The sequence below is a fragment of the Chlorocebus sabaeus genome, chromosome 15, assembly GCF_047675955.1.
Source record: "Chlorocebus sabaeus isolate Y175 chromosome 15, mChlSab1.0.hap1, whole genome shotgun sequence".
In the NCBI taxonomy this organism is placed as follows: Eukaryota; Metazoa; Chordata; class Mammalia; order Primates; family Cercopithecidae; genus Chlorocebus; species Chlorocebus sabaeus.
Genome location: NC_132918.1, coordinates 90,622,305 through 90,641,869, shown reverse-complemented (window position 1 = coordinate 90,641,869; position 19,565 = coordinate 90,622,305). Strand labels below are relative to the sequence as shown.

At 46.8% G+C, this 19,565-nt stretch overlaps 1 protein-coding gene across 2 annotated transcripts in view; it reads right to left on the bottom strand.

Moving 5' to 3' along the window:
* Nucleotides 1–19,565, bottom strand: part of BDH1 (3-hydroxybutyrate dehydrogenase 1) — a 64,055-nt gene that overhangs the window by 13,895 nt on the left and 30,595 nt on the right. For both annotated transcript variants that reach the window (XM_073023766.1, XM_073023765.1), the window contains exons 3-4: nt 9,454–9,526; nt 8,366–8,476 (exon numbers count right to left, since the gene is read on the bottom strand). In XM_073023766.1, coding sequence (XP_072879867.1) covers nt 8,366–8,476; nt 9,454–9,526 — 184 coding nt within the window. The remainder of the gene's footprint in view (nt 1–8,365; nt 8,477–9,453; nt 9,527–19,565) is intronic.

Genomic DNA, 19,565 nt, shown 5'->3' with positions numbered 1-19,565 from the left:
CCCAACCACCCTCAGCCTGCTGGCTGCAGACTGTTGGCCCGTCACCTTCAGGGTCTACCTGTCCTCAGACCAAGACTGCCCCTTGGGCCATGCCACCTCCCTGGCCCCGGGGTTTCTGTGCTCCCTCTGCAGGTCTCTGTGCTCCCTCTGCAGGTCTCTGTGCTCCCTCTGCAGGTCTCTGGAGTCTCTGTCCACCTCTGTCCAGCTGCTCAGGGACAAGCTTTTGGTTCCGCTGTGTTGGTGCCTGTGCAACCGGCTTATTGATAAACCCACTTCTTTAATCTTACTGTCCCTTTCAGCCTCACCTGTAAGCTATTTTTTCCAGCCCTGGATGAAATTTCAGGCAAGTCTTATAGCTTTTCCACTCATTCTCAGACAGTGGACAGACAGCCTCTTTGTTTTGGCATGAAGAATCCTGTTCAGTCTCTTAAGCCAATAATTCCAGCCCAGCCCGGTTTGAAAACCTAAACTCCCAAACTTGTATGCAAGGTAAAGCTTTCCCCTGCCCAGCCCTGAGGGCTGCGGGAAGTAGGTGCTGGTGGAGGTTGTCTTTCTCACCGTTTTCTAGCTCCTCCTCCCCTCCTAGTCTTAATTTCTGATCCTTCCAAGGTTGGATCCAGGGGCAGCAAATTAGGGGCAAGACTGTAGTCATCTGAGGCTGGCTGTTGTCTGTTGTTGCTGCCCCTGAGATGGCAGGTGCACAAAAGCCAGCTATTCCTTCTTGGGGTGCTTCTGCAGAGTCCACAAATATTCTGCCCTGGAGACCTCCGACCGCCGCTCCAGAGGCAGGGCAGCGTGCCTCCCCGAGCCGGGCATCTGCTCCCTCAGCCCCTGGCCTCAGTGATGTACCCGCTTCTGGCTGGGGCCACGTGGATCCTCCTAGCCAGCTCACTGGATGGTTGCCCTTAAGGTGACTCTAAGCAGCTCTCTCTATTGTCCACGCAGGGCCAGGCAACTGTTACCTGCCCGGGTAGAAGGACAGCCCTCTCCCCACCAGCTTTCCATGCTCTGCTCCCAGACCAGCCACTCCTACCTCAATCTCGGGCCTTTAGACTTCTTCTGGTAGACATTAGCATCACATTCTGTAGCCTCCAGACTCCAGGGCACATGTGGTAAGCCAAGAAGCTCTCCGGGGAGTTCCAGAACTTGGAAAAGTCCAGAAGCTCTCCAAGGCATTCATATGAAGCCCACCTCATTTTACTCGCCATCAGAGGGAAAATATCAGCACACTAACAACTCTCTCTAGCCACTCAACCTCTTCTACCTCCATTTCTTATAATACTGAGGCAGCCAATGAGCTGATTCTGGCAAAAAGGTTTTACTCTCTAGCATACATATTAAGGTGGTTTAGCACCTCAGGGAAGAACATGAGAACGCTCAGCCCATGTTATAAGTCAGCGTCTTATCACACGCGTTAGAAACACTTCAGAGTGGGGCGAGCCTGGGCACTGTAATGTTCACAGGATGGGCAGGAGGAGGAGCTAACAAGCAGACGGGAAGAGCCCTGAGAGCATGGAGTCAAGAAACAAAGTGTTACGGGTAAGGGTGGTTTATCTGGTCAAAAGCTGCTGCTGGGTTGAGCATGACGTGGTCTGGGAAGTGGCCAATGGATTTGGGAAAATGGGGGCTGTTGGTATCCTTGACAAAAGCTGGGTCAGAGGCACTCAGGGACCTTCCTGGTCTGGTCCTGCCTTCTTTTCCCAGCTCACCAGGGCACTGGGCTTTGGCCACCTCAAACTACTGGCAGTGCCTCATATGCCACCTGCCCCCATTTCACAGGAAGCTCCTGTTCATCCTTCCAGATGGTGGTGAGACGCCACCTCTCATTAAGCCTTCCCTGTGCTGATACAAGATCTGCTCCCACGCCCCTCCCTTCACGCTACTCCCTGCTCATTCTGCTTCAGCCACAAGGTTTCGTGCTGTTTCTCAGGCACACCCTGCACACTCCCTCCTGGGGCTTTGTACTGGGCTGTCCCTCTTCCCCTGGATTTCTGTGACACTCACTCCCGCACCTCCTTTGGATGAGGGAGCTCCAATTTACCTTCTTGGTGTGATCTTTCCTCCCTCTTGAAAATCTGACACCCCATCTACCACATTCATGCTGTATCTTCTTTTCCTGCTTTATTTTTCTCTACTGCTTTTACCACCCCTCAGAGAAGCAATTTACTTATCTTATTCCTTGTCTATCATCCCCCCTTGGAATCTAAGCTCCACAAGGGCAGGAACTTTTCACTGAGTTGTTATATGCTGTATCTCCAACAGGGAACACTGGCAGCTTATCTTAGGTGCTCAGTAAACATCTGCTGAATAAATAAACAAGTACATAAACAGCGTGATGGGGCAAAGCCTGATCCAGGTGTGTTGTACCCCCTCTGGGGGTGCTTTTCTGCAACAAGGAGCAGAGATGTGGGGAGGTAATGCACACAGGATATGGTGGTGTAGGTCTCTGTGTATGAGTGAGTGAGTGAATGAGTGAGTGTGTGTGTGTGTGTGTGTGTGCACGCGCGCGCTGAAATGACCCAGGAGAGAGCGTGGAACCAGTGACATAGGAGGTAGCAGACATCTGCTGGAGCTAAGTCCTTGAGTTGGCCCAAGGCAATGAGATATGAGACAGAAGAGGAACACTAATTCTGAACAAGAGCAGACCGAGTGTTTAGGTACAGATGTGGCCAGAATCCGCCATGGGGCTAACACTACAGAATCAGGCTAGAAACAAATTCCCCCTTTCAACCCCCATGGTGCCTTATCCAAAGTCTCTGGTGGTGCTAACTGCTTTCTGACTTGCCTGACTGATCTGAGATAGCAGATGGAATGGGTCAAGAGGTAGATACCAACAGACATAACCTGCCAATGAGCTTGTCTGGTACTTTCTTCAAAATACCAGTCAACCAATTCTAGAATCACTGTTGCAGGAGTGGAAGGACCTAAGACCGCCAGTCCAACCCTATTGGTGTAAGTAAGAGGAAACCGAGGGCCAGGGAGAAGACATGTTTGCCCCCTTCCGGGGTTAGTGGTCAATCTGGGACTAGAACCCAAGGCCCTTTTGAAGAGTCTTCCGCAGCACTGAGCAGCCTCTGCCCTGTGCTGTGGAATGTGTGTAGCTCCCTGTGTCACTGGACAAGCCAGCACAATGGCACAGAAGCCTAACATCGGACAAGGGACTTTAAAACATTTTTATGGCATCATGGTTCTTGCTGGGACCTGCTGAGGCAGGTCCACATTCTGCAGAAGAACCCAGCACCAGGGATGCCACACCCATTCCCCAGAACCCTCCCCAGAGAGGTTCTCTCCAGCACTGTCAGGAGTGCGACAGCCTTTCAGGGGAGTGGTTTGGGGATTTGAACAAAACCTAAAACCTGCACACCTTTGCAACTTGCACTTTCACATCTACACAGTGTTCCCAAGAATTGCCAATGGAAGGAGACAAAGACGTACATGCAACATGACTCACCAAGGCTTTGTTAATACAGGTTGAGCATCTCTAATCCAATAATCCCAAATCTGAAATGTTCCAAAATCTGAAACTTTTTGAGTGCTGACATGATGCTCTAGGGAAATACTCATTGGAGCACTTTAGATTTTGGATTTTCAGATCACAGATGCTGAGCGAGTATAATGCAAATATTCCGAAATCTAGAAAAATCCAAAATCCAAAACACATCTGGTCCCAAGCATTTCAGATAAGAGATACTCAACCTGTAATAGCAAAAGTCACAAATAATGCATACACCTGCGTTTAAGCTGCCTTGGAACAAGAGACTGGGAAGACTTCACTTTGTTACATAATATACTTCTGTATTATTTGAAGTTATTATGAATATGTTTTACCACTTTCACAATTCAAAAGAAGTAAAGATGAAAAGGACAAAAAAACCTTCTCTGATCCAGAAGGAAGGATGTTCAGAGCGTGTCAATATAAATGATTTCTTGTACTTGTTTATATTATTGAAATTTTCCATTGAACAGGTATCAAACATTACAAAGAGATCAAACATAGTATGGAAAATTCCTCCCCTGGGTTCCTATGGCCTTGAAAATAAAGAAAAATGCCTCAGCCACTGAACAGAGAAAGCAAGTTGTCCCGAATGCCCACACTTCCCTTCGTCCTTCTTCCATAGCAGTAGAACGCCTGACGTTTTAGGCCAGGTACATATTGTCTCAGAATACTCCCTACATCCTCCAGCCTTCCCTGCAGCCAGGTAAGGCCACATGACTAAGTTCTGGCCCAGAGAATGAGAGCACAGCTGATATCTGGGAAGCTTCTGGGTCATGTCCTTAAAGAACAGGGGTACGTGCTCGGAAGAGACATACAATAAAAACAATGCTGAGGTACATTTCCCACCTATCAGACTGGCAAAAATCAACAGCTTGACGCATACTCTGTTGGTGAAATTGTGTGGAAATAGACACTCATACACTCCTGGAGGGAATGTAAAATTACATGACCCCTATGATGGAAAATTTGGGAATATCTTTAAAATGACAATATATTTTATTTACCCTCTGATAAGAGCAATCTCACTCCCAGGAATTTACTCTAAAGATAGTCCCCCAATGGCTGGATGCAATGATTCACGCCTGTAATCCCAGCACTTTGGGGGGCCAAGGTGGGCGAATTGCCTGAAGTCAGGAGTTTGAGACCAGCCTGACCAACATGGTGAAGCCTCCTCTCTACTAAAAATACAAGAATTAGCCAGGGGTGGTGGTGGACACCTGTAATCCCAGCTACTTGGGAGGCTGAGACAGGAGAATTGCTTGAACCCGGGAGGTGGAGGTTGCAGTGAGCCGACACTGGGCCATTGCCCTCTAGCCTGGGCAACGAGAGTGAAACTCCATCTCAAAAAAAAGTAAAAAAAGGGATAACCCCCCAATAATAATGAAACTACAAGGTTATTCATTGTGGCATTATTTGTAATTGCAAAATATTGAAAGCACCTAAATGCTTATCTACAGGAGATTTTGGTGAAGTAAATTATGACCCACCCACTCAGTAGGGTGCTTCAAAGCCGTTATCAAAGTGAGAAAGATCTCTGCGGGGTCATACGGACTCTGTGAGGTCATACAAACTCTGTGGGGCCATATGGACTCTGTGAGGCCACACGGACTCCGCGGGGCCATACGGACTCCGTGGGGTCATACGGACTCTGCGGGGTCATACGGACTGTTTGAGGCCATACGGACTCTGTGAGGCCATACAAACTGATTTCCAAGATACATTGTTAATGTTTTAAAAAACCAAAGAGTGCATGCAATGTGCAAACACTTGTGTAACATGGGGGAAAATGAAAGAATGGAGTGGAACAGATAGGAGGTGAGGGAATCACGCTACTTTGATTTTACCTATTTGTATAATTTTTGACTTTACAGCCTTGTTAATGGTTTACATATTCAGAAATTAAATTACATCAACAAGAAACAACAACAAGGAAAACAGATCACAAATAAATGGCATTATATTTCAAATAAATAATATAGTGATAAAGAAAAAACAAAAATTAATACAAGTAACTTTTAAAAATAGTGCTTTGGGCCAGGAGTGGTGGCTCACGCCTGTAATCCCAGCACTTCAGGAGGCCAAGGTGAGTGGATCTCCTGAAGACAGGAGTTTGAGACCAGCTTGGCCAACATGGTGAAACCCTGTCTCTATTAAAGATACAAAAATTAGCTGGGCGTGGTGGTGGGCACCTGTAATCCCAGCTACTCGGGAGGCTGAGACAAGAGAATTGCTTGAGCCCAGGAGGCAGAGGTTGCAGTGAGCCGAGATAGTACCACTGCACTCCAGCTCCTGTTGGGGCGACAGAGCAAGACTCCGTCTTAGAAAAAGTAATAATAATGCTTTGTATACCTTCAGTCATACCTTTAAAGTCAAAAAACACTTTAACGAAATCCTAAATAAGCTCTACTGTGGCAACCACGGAGGTGCCCCACTGAGACCTCCCTTCAGGGAAGTCTGCTGCAGGAACGGTTGACAGCTACGCCATCGCAACCCCTGCAACTTCACAGCCATGGCGTCAACGCCGCGACCACACGAGCCTGGCCTGTCCTCAGCCAATGGCCGCACACGGAGGGATCGCAGGACCATTCCTGGCCAACACTGGTCTCCTCTAACAAACAACCTTTTCTTGGGGCTTCCCCAAGGTCCCAGCCAAGACTCTCAGAGGACAGACACTGCAGTCTGAAGCTCTGCCTCCCTCATCTTCCTTCGTTGCGATTTCTTTCTTTTTTTTTTTTTGAGACGGAGTCTCGCTCTGTCGCCCAGGCTGGAGTGCAGTGGCCAGATCTCAGCTCACTGCAAGCTCCGCCTCCCGGGTTCACGCCATTCTCCTGCCTCAGCCTCCCGAGTAGCTGGGACTACAGGTGCCTGCAACCGCGCCCGGCCTCCTTGCGATTTCTTATCACACACTGTATTGCAGTCAAAAGCTTTCCCTGCCTTTTTCTGCCCCTTCCCCCTTCAAACATTCTAGGCATTTCCCTAATCAATCTCTTGCACATCTACCCCTATTTTGGCATTGACTTCTTGGAGGATCCAAGCCGACACATCTACTTAGTAAGTTTTGCTGTCTGCAATGGTATGAATGTAATGATTCTGAAACTACGTTGTGTGTATTGTAGGACTAATCAATTGAGTAAAGATATTGAAATAGGAATTAGGGTCTAACTGCAGGAGAAGGAGGAAACAAATATGGAATGAGATAAGCAAGGAAGAATGCCTTGTGCTGAATTGGAGTAGATCAACATAACCTCATGATTTTATGAATAAATAAATAAAATCACAAGGTTCCACTGACTTTATATGTGTGCTATAGATAGAGTGTGTGCATGTGTGTGCTTTTGTGTGATATGATATGATATATACATCTTGTAGCTCTGTCCACTGCCAGGCAGGATGAACAATGCCCCGAGCCCTACTGGCGATGAGCCCACCTGATGCCCAGATCTTGGTTTCTAAATTTCATTAAAAGGAGCTAGGTAGAAAACACACATCTACAGAGAGACCTGTGTGTGAAAGTTCATAGCATCATTATTCACAATAACCCAAAATCCAAACATTTTTATCCAGACATCCATCAACTAGTGAATGGATGTTTTAAAAATATAGTATAGCTGGGCACAGTGGCTCACGCCTGAAACCCCAGCACTTTGGGAGGCCGAGGCAAGTGGATCACCTGATGTCAGGAGTTTCAGACTAGCCTGGCCAAGATGGTGAAACCCCATCTCTAATAAAAATACAAAAATTAGGTGAGCCTGGTGGCTCATGCCTGTAGTCCCAGCTACTTGGGAGGCTGAGGCAGGGGAATCACTTGAACCTGGGAGGCAGAGGTTGCAGTGAGCCAAGATTGCACCACTGCACTCCAGCCTGGGTGACAAAGTGAAACTCTGTCTCCAAAAAAAAAAAATAATAATTAAATTTAAAAAAATATATATATATATACAGTATAGGCACACAATAGAATACCATTCAGTAATACAAAGGAATGAACTACTTATGCATTCTGCAACATGGATGACTCTCAAAAACATTACACTAAGTGTTCAAGAAGCCTGGCACAAAAGGCCACGTATTGTATGATTCCATGTAGATGAAAAGTCCAGAAAACGCAACCTACAGAAATAGAAATCAGTGGCCGCTCGGGGCTAGAAGTGTACGTGGAGACTAACTCCCAGTGGTCGAGAGAGAGAATTCCGAGTGACGGAGTATTCTGAAAGTGGACAGTGGTGGTGGGCGCACAACTCTCTAACTGGAGACCTGCCCACTGTTTGCTTTTGCAGTCTCAGGTCCCAGTGCTTCCCTTCATGCCCCTTAAATTCTCCTTAATGTGTCCCAAAGGAGCCTCATGCTTTCAAGCCTCTGCTCAGGATAGTCCTCCTGTCCAGCAGGTAACTCCTCCCAGTCTCCACCTATGGCAGTGTTATTTACTTGCCATGGCCCAGAACAAATGTCACTTCCTCTGGCCTGCCATCATCTATCCCTTCCTTCTATACAGTCTCACCGAACATTCTCGCACACCCCTGAGAATCTTCTTCATTCTAATTCTTCGGCTGTGTCTACGCATGGCTGTCTCCTCACCACTTGACAGGGAGCAACTTCAGGGCAGGGACAAGATCTCATTCTTCTACGCACCTAGCAAAGTGTCAGGTACATCAGAACATTTGACAAATGATGGATGGATGAGAGGATGGATGGATGGATGCATGGATGATGGATGGACAAAGCTATGAAGAACAAGTGGGACTGAAGCCAGTGGAAAATGGACAGGCTGGTTTAAGCAAAGGTGAGCCGGTTGTTAGGAAGGGAATTTTTAAAAGACTATAAAACAATGACCTTGTGTAAAAGACCATGGTGAAGAAGATAATTGTCTCTTACCTTCATCAAGCAGCCAGCAAACACAAGGAAGCCTTTTGAATGTAGATGCTTGGCCAACGAGAACCCAAATCCAGAGTCACAGCCTGTGACCAGGACAGCTTTGCTGCCAACCTGTTTTACAAGGTCAGATTCCATGTTAGGAACCAGGGGTACAGGGCGAAGTGACCAGGCCTCTCCACCCTCTGTGCAGTGAGAGCTAGTGCTTCCTGAGTGGCCCCAGCCTGGCCCTCCCTACCTTGTTCTTGCTGTCTGGAGAAGCACCAAGGTATAGTGGAAAGGCCAGGTTCTAACCCAGACTCTGCCACCAACCAGCAACGTTGCTTGGGAAAATTACTTCTGCCTTTAGAATCTCATCTACAACCCCCCATGCTACATGTGAGAAACAGTGGTCTTTGTTTAAATGCTCGATGTAGTTAGCGATACAGCTGGAACTGAAACCAGGGCTAAGAGATTCCAGAGTCTAAACTCTTCTTTCTTTTTTTTTTTTTTTTTTGACATGAAGTTTGGCTGTTGTTGCCCAGGCTGGAGTACAGTGGCGCGATCTCGGCTCACCGCAAAACCTTCACCTTCTGGGTTCAGGTGATTCTCCTGCCTCAGCCTCCCGGGTAGCTGGGATTATAGGTATGCACCACCACGCCCAGCTAATTTTGTGTTTTTAGTAGAGATGGGGTTTCTCCATGTTGGCCAGGCTGGTCTTGAACTCCCTACCTCAGATGATCCACGCACCTCAACTTCCCAAAGTGCTGGGATTACAGGCGTGAGCCACTGCGCCAGACCTCCAGAGTCTAAACTCTTAACCCCTAACTTGCTGGGTGGGGCTGGGAGTTCTGGCTCCACACTAGGCCTCCACCGATACCTTCCTGGCTGGGAGGGGCTGGAGTGCCTCATTACTGCTTCCTTCCCACACGGATGGGGGTATGTGAGCTCATTACTGATGAGGGGCTTTGGAGGAGGTTTAAGTGAGAAAGTGGCTCCGAGTGTCCTGGAAACACTAAAGCCCCACGCTGAGGGTAGCTCAGGGCCCAGGGGCCCAGAGGAAAGGGTTCTGACCATCCAACTGGCTCCCAGGTAGCGGGGCTTCCACTCACCGGCTCCACTGCAGCGGCATAAGTCCGACGGCCAGTCGGGATGAAGGAAGTAGAACCAAGCAATAGTGGGCATCTGCAAGAGAAAAGGAAGCCATGAGTACAAGGATAGGCCTTGTTCCTGGGCAGAAGCAGCTAGACAGACCCTCAGCCACACTGGCTGTCTCTCCAGCCCCGGCTCCTGGAGACAGCTTGCTGTACAACTGAGTAAGAGGCCCTCTTCCGCCAGGGCTGCTGGCTGACAGGAAGTGAGCCAGCATTTGCTATGGCTATGTTTGCCACTGTCCAGGAAGAGCCTTCCTGAGAATAAAGTCAATTTTGAAGCTATTTTTGTTGGGCAGGCTCTGCCAAACCCTGGCCATCCAGTGTCCCACTCCAACAAAGGTCCATTTTCTGCTTTCTAAGGTGATACAGATAGGTAATGTTTCAAGCTAATTCAAGTGTGAACTATCCTTGCAGTAGTATAGCTTTGCTAAAGCCTTCTGCAGTTTCAATGTCTTAATCCCCAGTACGCTAAGCTTCCTGATAGTTATTTCAATCATACTTTTTATTTCAAAATAATTGTAGATTCGCATGCAATTAAGGAATAATGCAGAGAGATGCCAGATCTTACCTAATTTCCTCTAAGGGTAGCATCTTGCAAAACTGTATTACCATATCACAACCAGGATATTGACACGGATACAATAAAAATACAGAAATTTCCATCACCACGAGAATCCTTCATGGTGCCTTTTATAGCCACACCTACTTTCTTCCCACCCCACACCATCTTTCACCACCATAAATCTGTTCCCCATCTCTATAATTTTAGCATTTCAAGAATGTTATGTAAATGGAATCATACAGTATGTATCCTTCAGGGGCTGACTTTTTTCATTCAACATAATCCTCTGGAGATTCACCCAGATTGTTATGTATCAATAATTTGCTCCTTTTTCATTGCTAGGTAGTGCTCCATGACACAGGGGTGTCACAATTTGCTTAACTATTTACCTACTGAAGGATGGCTGAGTTGTTTCCCATTTGGGCATATTATGAATAAAGCTGATCGAACGTTCTTACACAGGTTTTTGCACAAACGTTAAGTTTTCATTTCTCTCGGATAGATGCCCGGGGTACAACTGCTGGGTCATATGGTAGTTGCAGGTTTCATTTTTAAAGAAACTGACAAACTGTTTATGAAAGTGGCTGTAGCATTCTACACTCCCAGTAGCAATGTCTGAGTGACCCAGTTTCCCCTTATCCTTGCCGGCATTTGGTGGGGTCACTATTTCTAGTTTAGCCACGCTGAAAACTGTATCATGATATTTTGCTATGGTTTCAATCAGCATTTCCCTAAAGGCTAATGAGGCTGAACATCTTTTCATGTTTATGTGTCACCTGTCTTAGTCTGTCTGGGCTGCTATAACAAAATAGCATAGACTGGGTTATAAACAACAGAATTGTGTTCCTTACAGTTCTGGAAGCTGGGGAGTTGAACAGCTAAGTGCCAGCAGACTGTATTTGGTGAAGGCCCACTTTCTTCATAGATAGATTTCTCACTGTAACCTCACACATGGCAAAGGTCTCTTTTATAAAGACACTAATCCCATTCATGAGGGCTCCACCTTCATGACCTAATCACCTCCCACAGCCCCTACCTCCTAGTACCAATACCTTGGGGGTTAGGCCTTCAACACAGGAATCTGAGGAGAACACAAATATTCAGATCATAGCACCATATGTTTGGTAAAATGCCTCTTCATGTCTTTTGCCCATATTCTATTGAATTGTTTGTTCTTCTACCCCGTTGAACGTTGAGAGTTCTTCAGCTGTCCTACCTGCTAGTCCTTTGTTATATATGTGGTAGGCAAAATTTTTCCCCTAGTCTATAACGTGCCTTTTTATCCTCTGTAACAGGGTGGACTGCAGGGGAAAGTGTTTCACCTGGACTCGGAACCAGGAGACCAGGGGTTGTAACCCAGACTCTGCCACCAACCAACTACTTCTGCCTTCAGGATGTGTGTCCTCATCTACAATCACCCACGCACCACGTGGGACAACACAGGAGTTTTAAATGCCCAACGTAGTTAGTGATAGAGCTAACTAGTAAAACCAGGGCTGAGAGAGTCCAGAGTCTAAACTCTTAAACCCTAAATAAAATCTAATTTTTCCTTTTATGGGGCATGCTTTTGGTGTCAAGTCTCGGAGCTCCTTGCCCCCAGAACACAAAGATTTTCTTCTATGTTCTTTTCTAAAAGTTTTATAGTTTTGGCTGGGTGCGGTGGCTCACGCCTGTAATCCCAGCGCTTTGGGAGGCTGACGTGGGCAGATTGCTTGAGCTCAGGAGTTCGAGAACAGCCTGGGCAATATGGCGAAGCCCCATCTCTACAAAAAATACGAAAATTAGTCAGGCGTGGTGGCTCACGCCTGTAAGTCCCAGCTACTTGGAAGGCTGAGGCTGGAGGATCAACTGAGCCCAGGAGGCGGAGGTTGCAATGAGCTGAGATCGCGCCACTGCACTCCAGGCCTGGGGGACAGAGGGAGACCCTGTCTCAAAAAAAAAAAAAGTGTTATAGTTTTATGTTTTACATCTTAGGTCTATGATTCATTAATTTTTATATAAGATGTCAGACCTAGGTCTAAGTTTTGTGTCCATTTGCTCCAGCGCCATTTTTTGAAAACGTTATCTTTCCTCCATTGAATTGCTTTTGCACTTTTGTCAAAAACTGATTGGGCATATTTGGGTGGGCCTATTTCTGGATTTTCTATTCTGATTCATTGATATATGTGCTGCTCCTTTATTTTTCTTCTTCAAAATTCTTTTAGCTATTCTATTTCCTTTGCCTTTCCATATAAATTTTAGAGTAATCTTGTCTTTATCTATAAAAAATATGACTGGGATTTTTATAGAAAGTGTGCTAAACCTGTGTGTCAATTTGGGGAAAGTTGGCATCTTTACTTTGTTGAGTCTTCCAATTCCTGAGTACAGTATGGGGTTCCCATTTACATAGATATTTGATTTCTTTCATCAGTGTTGTGTAGTTCTCAGCAGTTAAATCTGATACAAGTAGCCGGGAATGGTGGGTCATGCCTGTAATCCCAGAACTTTGGGAGGCCGAGGTGGGTGGATCACCTGAGGTCAGGAGTTCGAGACCAGCCTGGCCAACATGGTAAAACCCTGACTCTACTAAAAATACAAAAAACCAGCCGGGTGTGGTGGTGGGGGTGCCTGTAATCCCAGTCCTCGGGAGGTTGAGGCAGGAGAATTGCTTGAACCCAGAAGGCGGAGGTCAAAGTGAGCCAAGATCACACCATTGCACTACAGCCTGGGCAACAAGAGCAAAACTCTGTCTCAAAAAAAGCCAACCAAACAAAAACAAAACAAAACAAAAAACAAATCCTATACATGCTTTGTTACGTGTAACATGTTTGTTACACCTATTTCTCTCTTTTTTTGAGCAACTACAAATGGTATTGTTTTGTTTTATTTTATTTTATTTTATTTTTTGAGACAGGGTCTCACTCTGTTGCCTAGGCTGGAGTGCAGCAGCGTGATCTCGGCTCACTGCAACCTCTGCCTGCCACACTCAAGCAATCTTCCCACCCCAGCCTCCCCAGTAGCGGGGACTGCAAGCGTCACCACCACGCTCAGCTAAGTTTTGTATTTTTTGCAGAGACAGGGTCTCACCATGTTGCCCAGGTTGATCTTGAACTCCTGGACTCAAGTGATCCTCCCACCTCATCCTCCCAAAGTGCTAGGATTACAGGCATGAATTTCCACATCTGGCCGAAATGGTATTTTTTAAAAATTTGATATCCATATGTTCATTGCTAGTATACAGAAATGCAATTGATTTTTGTGTGTTATCTTGTATCTTGTAACCCTGCTAAACTTACTTATTAGTTCTGAGAGAGTTTTTTGTGGATGCCTCGGGATCTTCTATGTACACAATCATGTAATCTGCAAATAGTGAGTCTTATTCCTTCTTTTCCAATCTATATGACTTTTATTTCCATTTCTTACCTTATTACACTGGCTAGAAATTACAGCATTATGTTGGATAAGTGGTGAGACTGATATCCTTGGTTTGTTCCCCATCTTAGGGGCAAAGCATTCATTCTCACCCTTAAGTATGTTAGCTGAAGGCTTATGGCGTATACCCTGTATCAAGTTTAGGAAATTCCCCCTCTACGTCTATTTTTCCTGAGATTTTTAAAATCATAAATGTGTGCTAAATTTTGCATTTTCTGCACTGATAGAGAGCATCATGTAAGTTTTCTTCTTTTAGTTCATTAATTTGGTGGATGAGATTCATTTTCAAATAACGAACCATCCTTATATCCCTGGAATAAACCCACATATTCTGTCTTACTAGACTGGTCATTTGGCTAGAGAGAGCAAATTTTTGGGGGAGCTTTTTGCATCTGAGCTTATCAACATTTCTGGGTTGCCGGCTTCTTCAACTGCAAATCTGGGACATAAGAAACAAAAAGAAAACCTAGAGAACTCATCACCGTGTTGTTTCTTGGGTCCTGAGGTCCTTAGCTGGTCTGCCTTCTTCTCTCTGCCTTTTAAGAGGCGTTTTATATATTATATATTTACTAAATTATTTATAATTTATGTAATATCCAGGGTTTTTAGTTGTACTTAACAGAAAGAATAGAGAAAAGTACATCTACTCCATCTTCCCAGAAGCAGAGGTCCTGTTAGTTTTTAAACGAATATTAACCCAGTAATGACAAGTGGAGGAGGGAGTGGTGAATGAGCAGGTGGTAATGGGGGAAAAAAGATGGGAGATAGGCTTACCTTTTCTGTATACCATTTTATGGCATTCACATTTTGTTTTTTGTTTTGTTTTGCTTTGTTTTTGAGACAGAGTTTCACTCTTGTTGCCTAGGCTGGAGTGTAGTGGCACGATCTTAGCTCACTGCAACCTCCGCCTCCCAGGTTCAAGCAATTCTCCTGCCTCAGCCTCTTGAGTAGCTGGGACTACAGGCTTGAGCCACCACGCCCGGCCAATTTTTGTATTTTCAGTAGAGACAGGGTTTCATCATATTGGCCAGGCTGGTCTCGAACTCCTGACCTCAAGTGATTCATCTGCCTCGGTCTCCCAAAGTGCTGGATTACAGGCGTGAGCTACTACACCCGGCCTGCCATTCAAATTTTGTACCATGTGAATATATTACCTATTCAACATATTAAACTTTTTAAAAAATTATTAAAATATGTTCTTAAGGAATGTTAAATTCACTAGACTGAAATGAGGGTTCTCTAGGAAAACCCGCCAAGATAACCGCCTGTCCTTTTGCTCTGCCACAGAGGAGTCTCTTTGGAGTTTAAGTCTGTGTACGGATGGCCTTGAGTGAGCAGGATAGTGTGGTCGGTACACCTGAAGCTCATGAATGACTCCATCCAAAGAGCATCACTGCTTTCCCACGACCCCCAGTGTGGCTCTGCAGAAAGAATGAGAAGCTGTCATTGAAACCGCCATTGCAAAAAACTGAGACAGTGAAAGAGAGCGGACCTAACCAGCTCCATCTTACTTCTAACCTCCAAGCTATCCTTGTTCATTCCTGGCTGTGGGCTGAGCTAGCTTTGGGAGGAACTTAGTTTATAGTTTTGTTTTTTTTTTTTTTTGAGATGGAGTTTCACTCTTGTCACCCAGGATAGAGTGCAGTAGTACGATCTTGGCTCGCTGCAACCTCCATCTCCTGGGTTCAAGCGATTCTCCTGCTTCAGCTTCCCAAGTAGTTAGGATTACAGGCAACTGCCACCACGCCCAGCTAATTTTTGTATTTTCAGTAGAGACGGGGTTTTGCCATGTTGGCCAGGCTGGTCTCGAATTCCTGACCTCAGATGATCCGCCCACCTCAGCCTCCCGAAGTGCTGGGATTACAGGCATGAGCCACTGCGCCCAGCCTATAGTTTACAGTGTAAAACAAAGATGGCAGCCCTTTCCCAAAACAAACCTCCTTCTTGCCTGGGGATTAGACTGTTTTTGTAGGACTAACAAATTAGGCACAAGATTAGAAATTATAAACTATAATTTACAGTCATGCAGCTGGAAGCTACAAGATTCTGACCCTCCCTAAACTGCTCCTAAGGTCAGTGCTTGAGATATTTTGCAGACCCTCCCGTTGATGGGTCAGCTGGCACCACCCGGATGGATAAACTGGCTCATCTGATCTTGTGGCCCCGACCCAGGAACTGACTCAGCGCAAGAGGACAGCTCCAATTTCCCATGATTTCGTCTCCAGCCCAACCAATCAACACTCTCTCACTGGCCTTCTCCCACCCACCAAATTATCCTTAAAAACCCTCGATTCCTGAATGCTTGGAGAGACTGAGTTGAGTAATAATAAAACTCTGGTCTCTTGCACAGCCGCTTCTGCGTGAATTACTCTTTGTCTATTGCAATTCCTCTGTCTTGATAAACCAGTTCTGTCTAGGCAGCGAGCAAGGTGAACCCATTGGGCAGTTACATCCCTAGTGGAACTAGATGATTTATTCCTGTCTCCTTAAAGGCCACTCCCTTAGAACTTTTTTTTTCTTTCTTTTTTTTTTTTTTTAAACAGCATCTCATTCTTTCACCCAGACTGGAGGGCTGTGGTGCAACCTCAGTTCACTGTAACCTCTGCCTCCCGGGTTCAATCGATTCTCGTGCCTCTGGCTCCCAAGTAGCTGGGATTATAGGCATGCGCCACCATGCCCTGCTAATTTTTGTGTTTTTAGTAGAGACGGGGTTTCACCATGCTGGCCAGGCTGGTCTCAAACTCCTGGCCTCAAGTGATCCACCTGCCTTGGCCTCCCAAAGTGCTGGGATTACAGGTGTGAGACACCATGCCCAACCCACCTGACATTTTTTAAAGTAACAAAAAGGTCGTGGCCGGGAGCAGCAGCTCACGGCCTATTAAAAAGCAAATTCCCAGGCCGGGCGCGGTGGCTCAAGCCTGTAATTCCAGCACTTTGGGAGGCCGAGACGGGCAGATCACGAGGTCAGGAGATCGAAACCATCCTTGCTAACCCAGTGAAACCCCATCTCTACCAAAAAATACAAAAAAACTAGCCAGGCGAGGTGGCGGGCGCCTGTAGTCCCAGCTACTCAGGAGGCTGAGGCAGGAGAATGGCGTGAACCCGGGAGGCGGAGCTTGCAGTGAGCCGAGATCCCGCCACTGCACTCCAGCCTGGGCGACAGAGCGAGACTCCGTCTCAAAAAAAAAAAAAAAAAAAAAAAAGCAAACTCCCAGGCCCCTCCCATTGACATTCTGATTGTAGGAAGGGGCAGCCCCAGAAATCTGTGTGTGTCATTCACCTCAGGGGATTCCAGTACAAAAGGTCCTGGGTGAAGAACTGGTTCATCTAGGTTCAGAGCAGTTGTTCTCTGGGCCCCTGTTTATCAGAATCACTTGGAAATGTTATCATGGTTGTGTGGTTATATTAATAAAACGAGCTCTTATCATTTAGAGATAAATACTAAAATATTTGCAAATGAAATACCGCGTCCAGGAATTGCTTCGAAAAAAATCTAGTATGGGGAGGCGGAGGAAAACGGAGACGCAGCTGAAACAAGATTGGTCATGTGCTGATAATTATGAAAACGCAGGTGATAGGTACTCCAGGGATTAATATACCGCTTTCTACTTTTGCATTTGTTCGAGATTCTCCATAGAATGATTTTTTTTTTAATCACAGGGAAGTTCTTTAAAGTATTCCTTTGCCCAGCGTCACTCCTGACCCAGGGATGAGGCACAGATACTTTTTCCCTCACTGTTCTCTAGGTGAGTCTAACCCACAACCAAAGTTCAATACCTCTGCCCTACAGAAAAAGAAAAAAAAATAGGCCTATCCCCAGAGGGTTCCCGTTTGAGCCTCTTGACTGCCAAAGCCCCAATATCCCTATGTGAACAGCTGGAGGCCACAGCCCAGCTGAGCTGTGACAGACACTGCTCTTTGCCTGCCAGCATCCGTTCTTCTCATCTGCCTCACTAACCAAAATCTGGATTCTGTCCCGGACCGCACGTGCCCAACCCTTTCCAGACCACCACCCACCTAGTGGTCACATGACCTGCCTCTGGCCAATAGCGTGCAAGCAGAGGTCGACCGTGATTGCTGAGTTTTGCTTTCCCAATGCAGGTGCGTTGCTTCTTCCTGCCTGGACTGAGGCTGGAGGTGGAGGACTATCACAGTATCCTGGGATCCTCAGCTGCCTTCAGAATAACACAGCAGAAAAAAACAAGGAGCCTGGGCTCCCCAAAGCCACAATGGCCCTGGACTTCTAGGGGTTCCTGCTACTCCTAGTGTGAAGCAATCCCAGCAGATACACTGGTCTCCCAGGGCTAAGAATGCCCATGAGGCGTTAGGCCCAAAACCAGCACATAAAATACTGTGTATTTCCCTGGAGGGTCTCCTCCGCCCAGGAGGATCCTGCAATGACAGCAAGCTGCTGGCCAACCAAGCCACTAACACCAACAGTTACACCGGTCTCGGTCTCCCGGGAGGCACAAGTTAAGCTCAAGATGGTCTACGTCTACACACTTTCTTTCTTTCTCTTTTTTTTTGGGATGGAGTTTTGCCCTTGTTACCCAGGCTGGAGTACGATGGCGCGATTTCGGCTCACCGCAACCTCTTCCTCCCGGGTTCAAGTGATTCTCCTGCCTCAGCCTCCCGAGTAGCTGGGATTACAGGCATGTATAACCACACCCGGCTAATTCTGTATTTTTATTAGAGACAGGGTTTCTCTATGTTTGACAGGTTGGTCTCGAATTCCCGACCTCAGGTGATTCACCTGCCTCAGCCTCCCAAAGTGCTGGGATTACAGGCGTGAGCCACCGTACCCTGCCGGTCAACACACTTTCTGAAGGGAGAACCCAAAGGGGTGGCTGTGAGATTCAAAAGACGAGAACTTCCTGATTTTTGCCCTAACCCAGGAACAAAATTAGAGAGGGAGGAAGAGGTGCAGTCTGGCACCTCCCCAAGGCCCCGTGGAAGAGCCTGCTGTCCTCAGAGCCCTGGCCATCCCGGCTGCATTTCAGAGCACTCCCTATGCTGGCTGGGGCTTTCATTCTGGCTTCTCTATCTTCCAGTTTGTGTGCCTATACCTTTTATTGTCCCCATCAGGAATCAGCAACAATAACCAGTAACCCAGCTTTCTGCTGAGAGGAGCCATGAGTCCATTTGAATCTAACAAGACGGGGCTTAGGAGGAACACAGGTCAGTGGCACAGGTGCAGCTCGGGAGAAATATGGTCTCACAGCAGCATCTGTGAAAAAAATTTAGCCTGTTTGACCATGAATCACACATGTGATGTGGCATCCAAAAGAAGCTATGTGAGCCTGGGCTGGACAGGAAAGAAACTAGGATGGGGAGGCAAGAGCCCTTCTCTACTCTGCCCAGGGGGAGCATCATGCGCTGTACCTGGCCTGGCAGAGCTGAGCACTGGTGACCAAAGTCCAGGAGGTGGGGTCCCAGATGTGAGGGTAAGGCACCTGCCCCAGGGATGCCAGAGTCTTCTGACAAAGCTGGAAATCTGAGAAATCTGAAATCGCAGGGCCATGGGGAGCCAGTAAGCACAGCAGGTTGTCAGGTGTTGGGGTTGGGGGCCTTATCCAGCCACTCCTGGGAAGGTTTTCATCTGGACGGAGCCATGTGTACTGGGTGACGCTTGCTCTGGGCATGTCAACAGTGGTGGTGTTTTGTTCAGGCACCACATCTTAAGAAGCAGCACAGGCAAAGTGCAGATCATTCAGGAGGCAGTCCTGGATGATAGTGGGCAAACCATGAGAGATAAACAAGGAAAAACCACGTGGGGGGAAAAAGAGTAGGTGAGTGGGTGGGTACTGAGGGGGCACAGTGCCCTGGGGAGAAGGGAATAACTCGCTCAGTGTGAATGCAGGGGCAGACCCGAGAACAAGGAGTGGCATTAACAGGAGAAAAGATTTCTGTTCAATAAGGACTGCATAAAAGAGATGTCCAAACACAGGAGGCCTGCTGTGAGAGGTACTAACCTCTCCATCACTGGACATATTCAAACAGAGGCTATAAGGTCACTTGTTAAGGATGCTATCAGCAAGATTCACTCACAGGTGGAGATGAGTATGAGGCTCTTTCCAACTGAGATTCAAGCAAAATG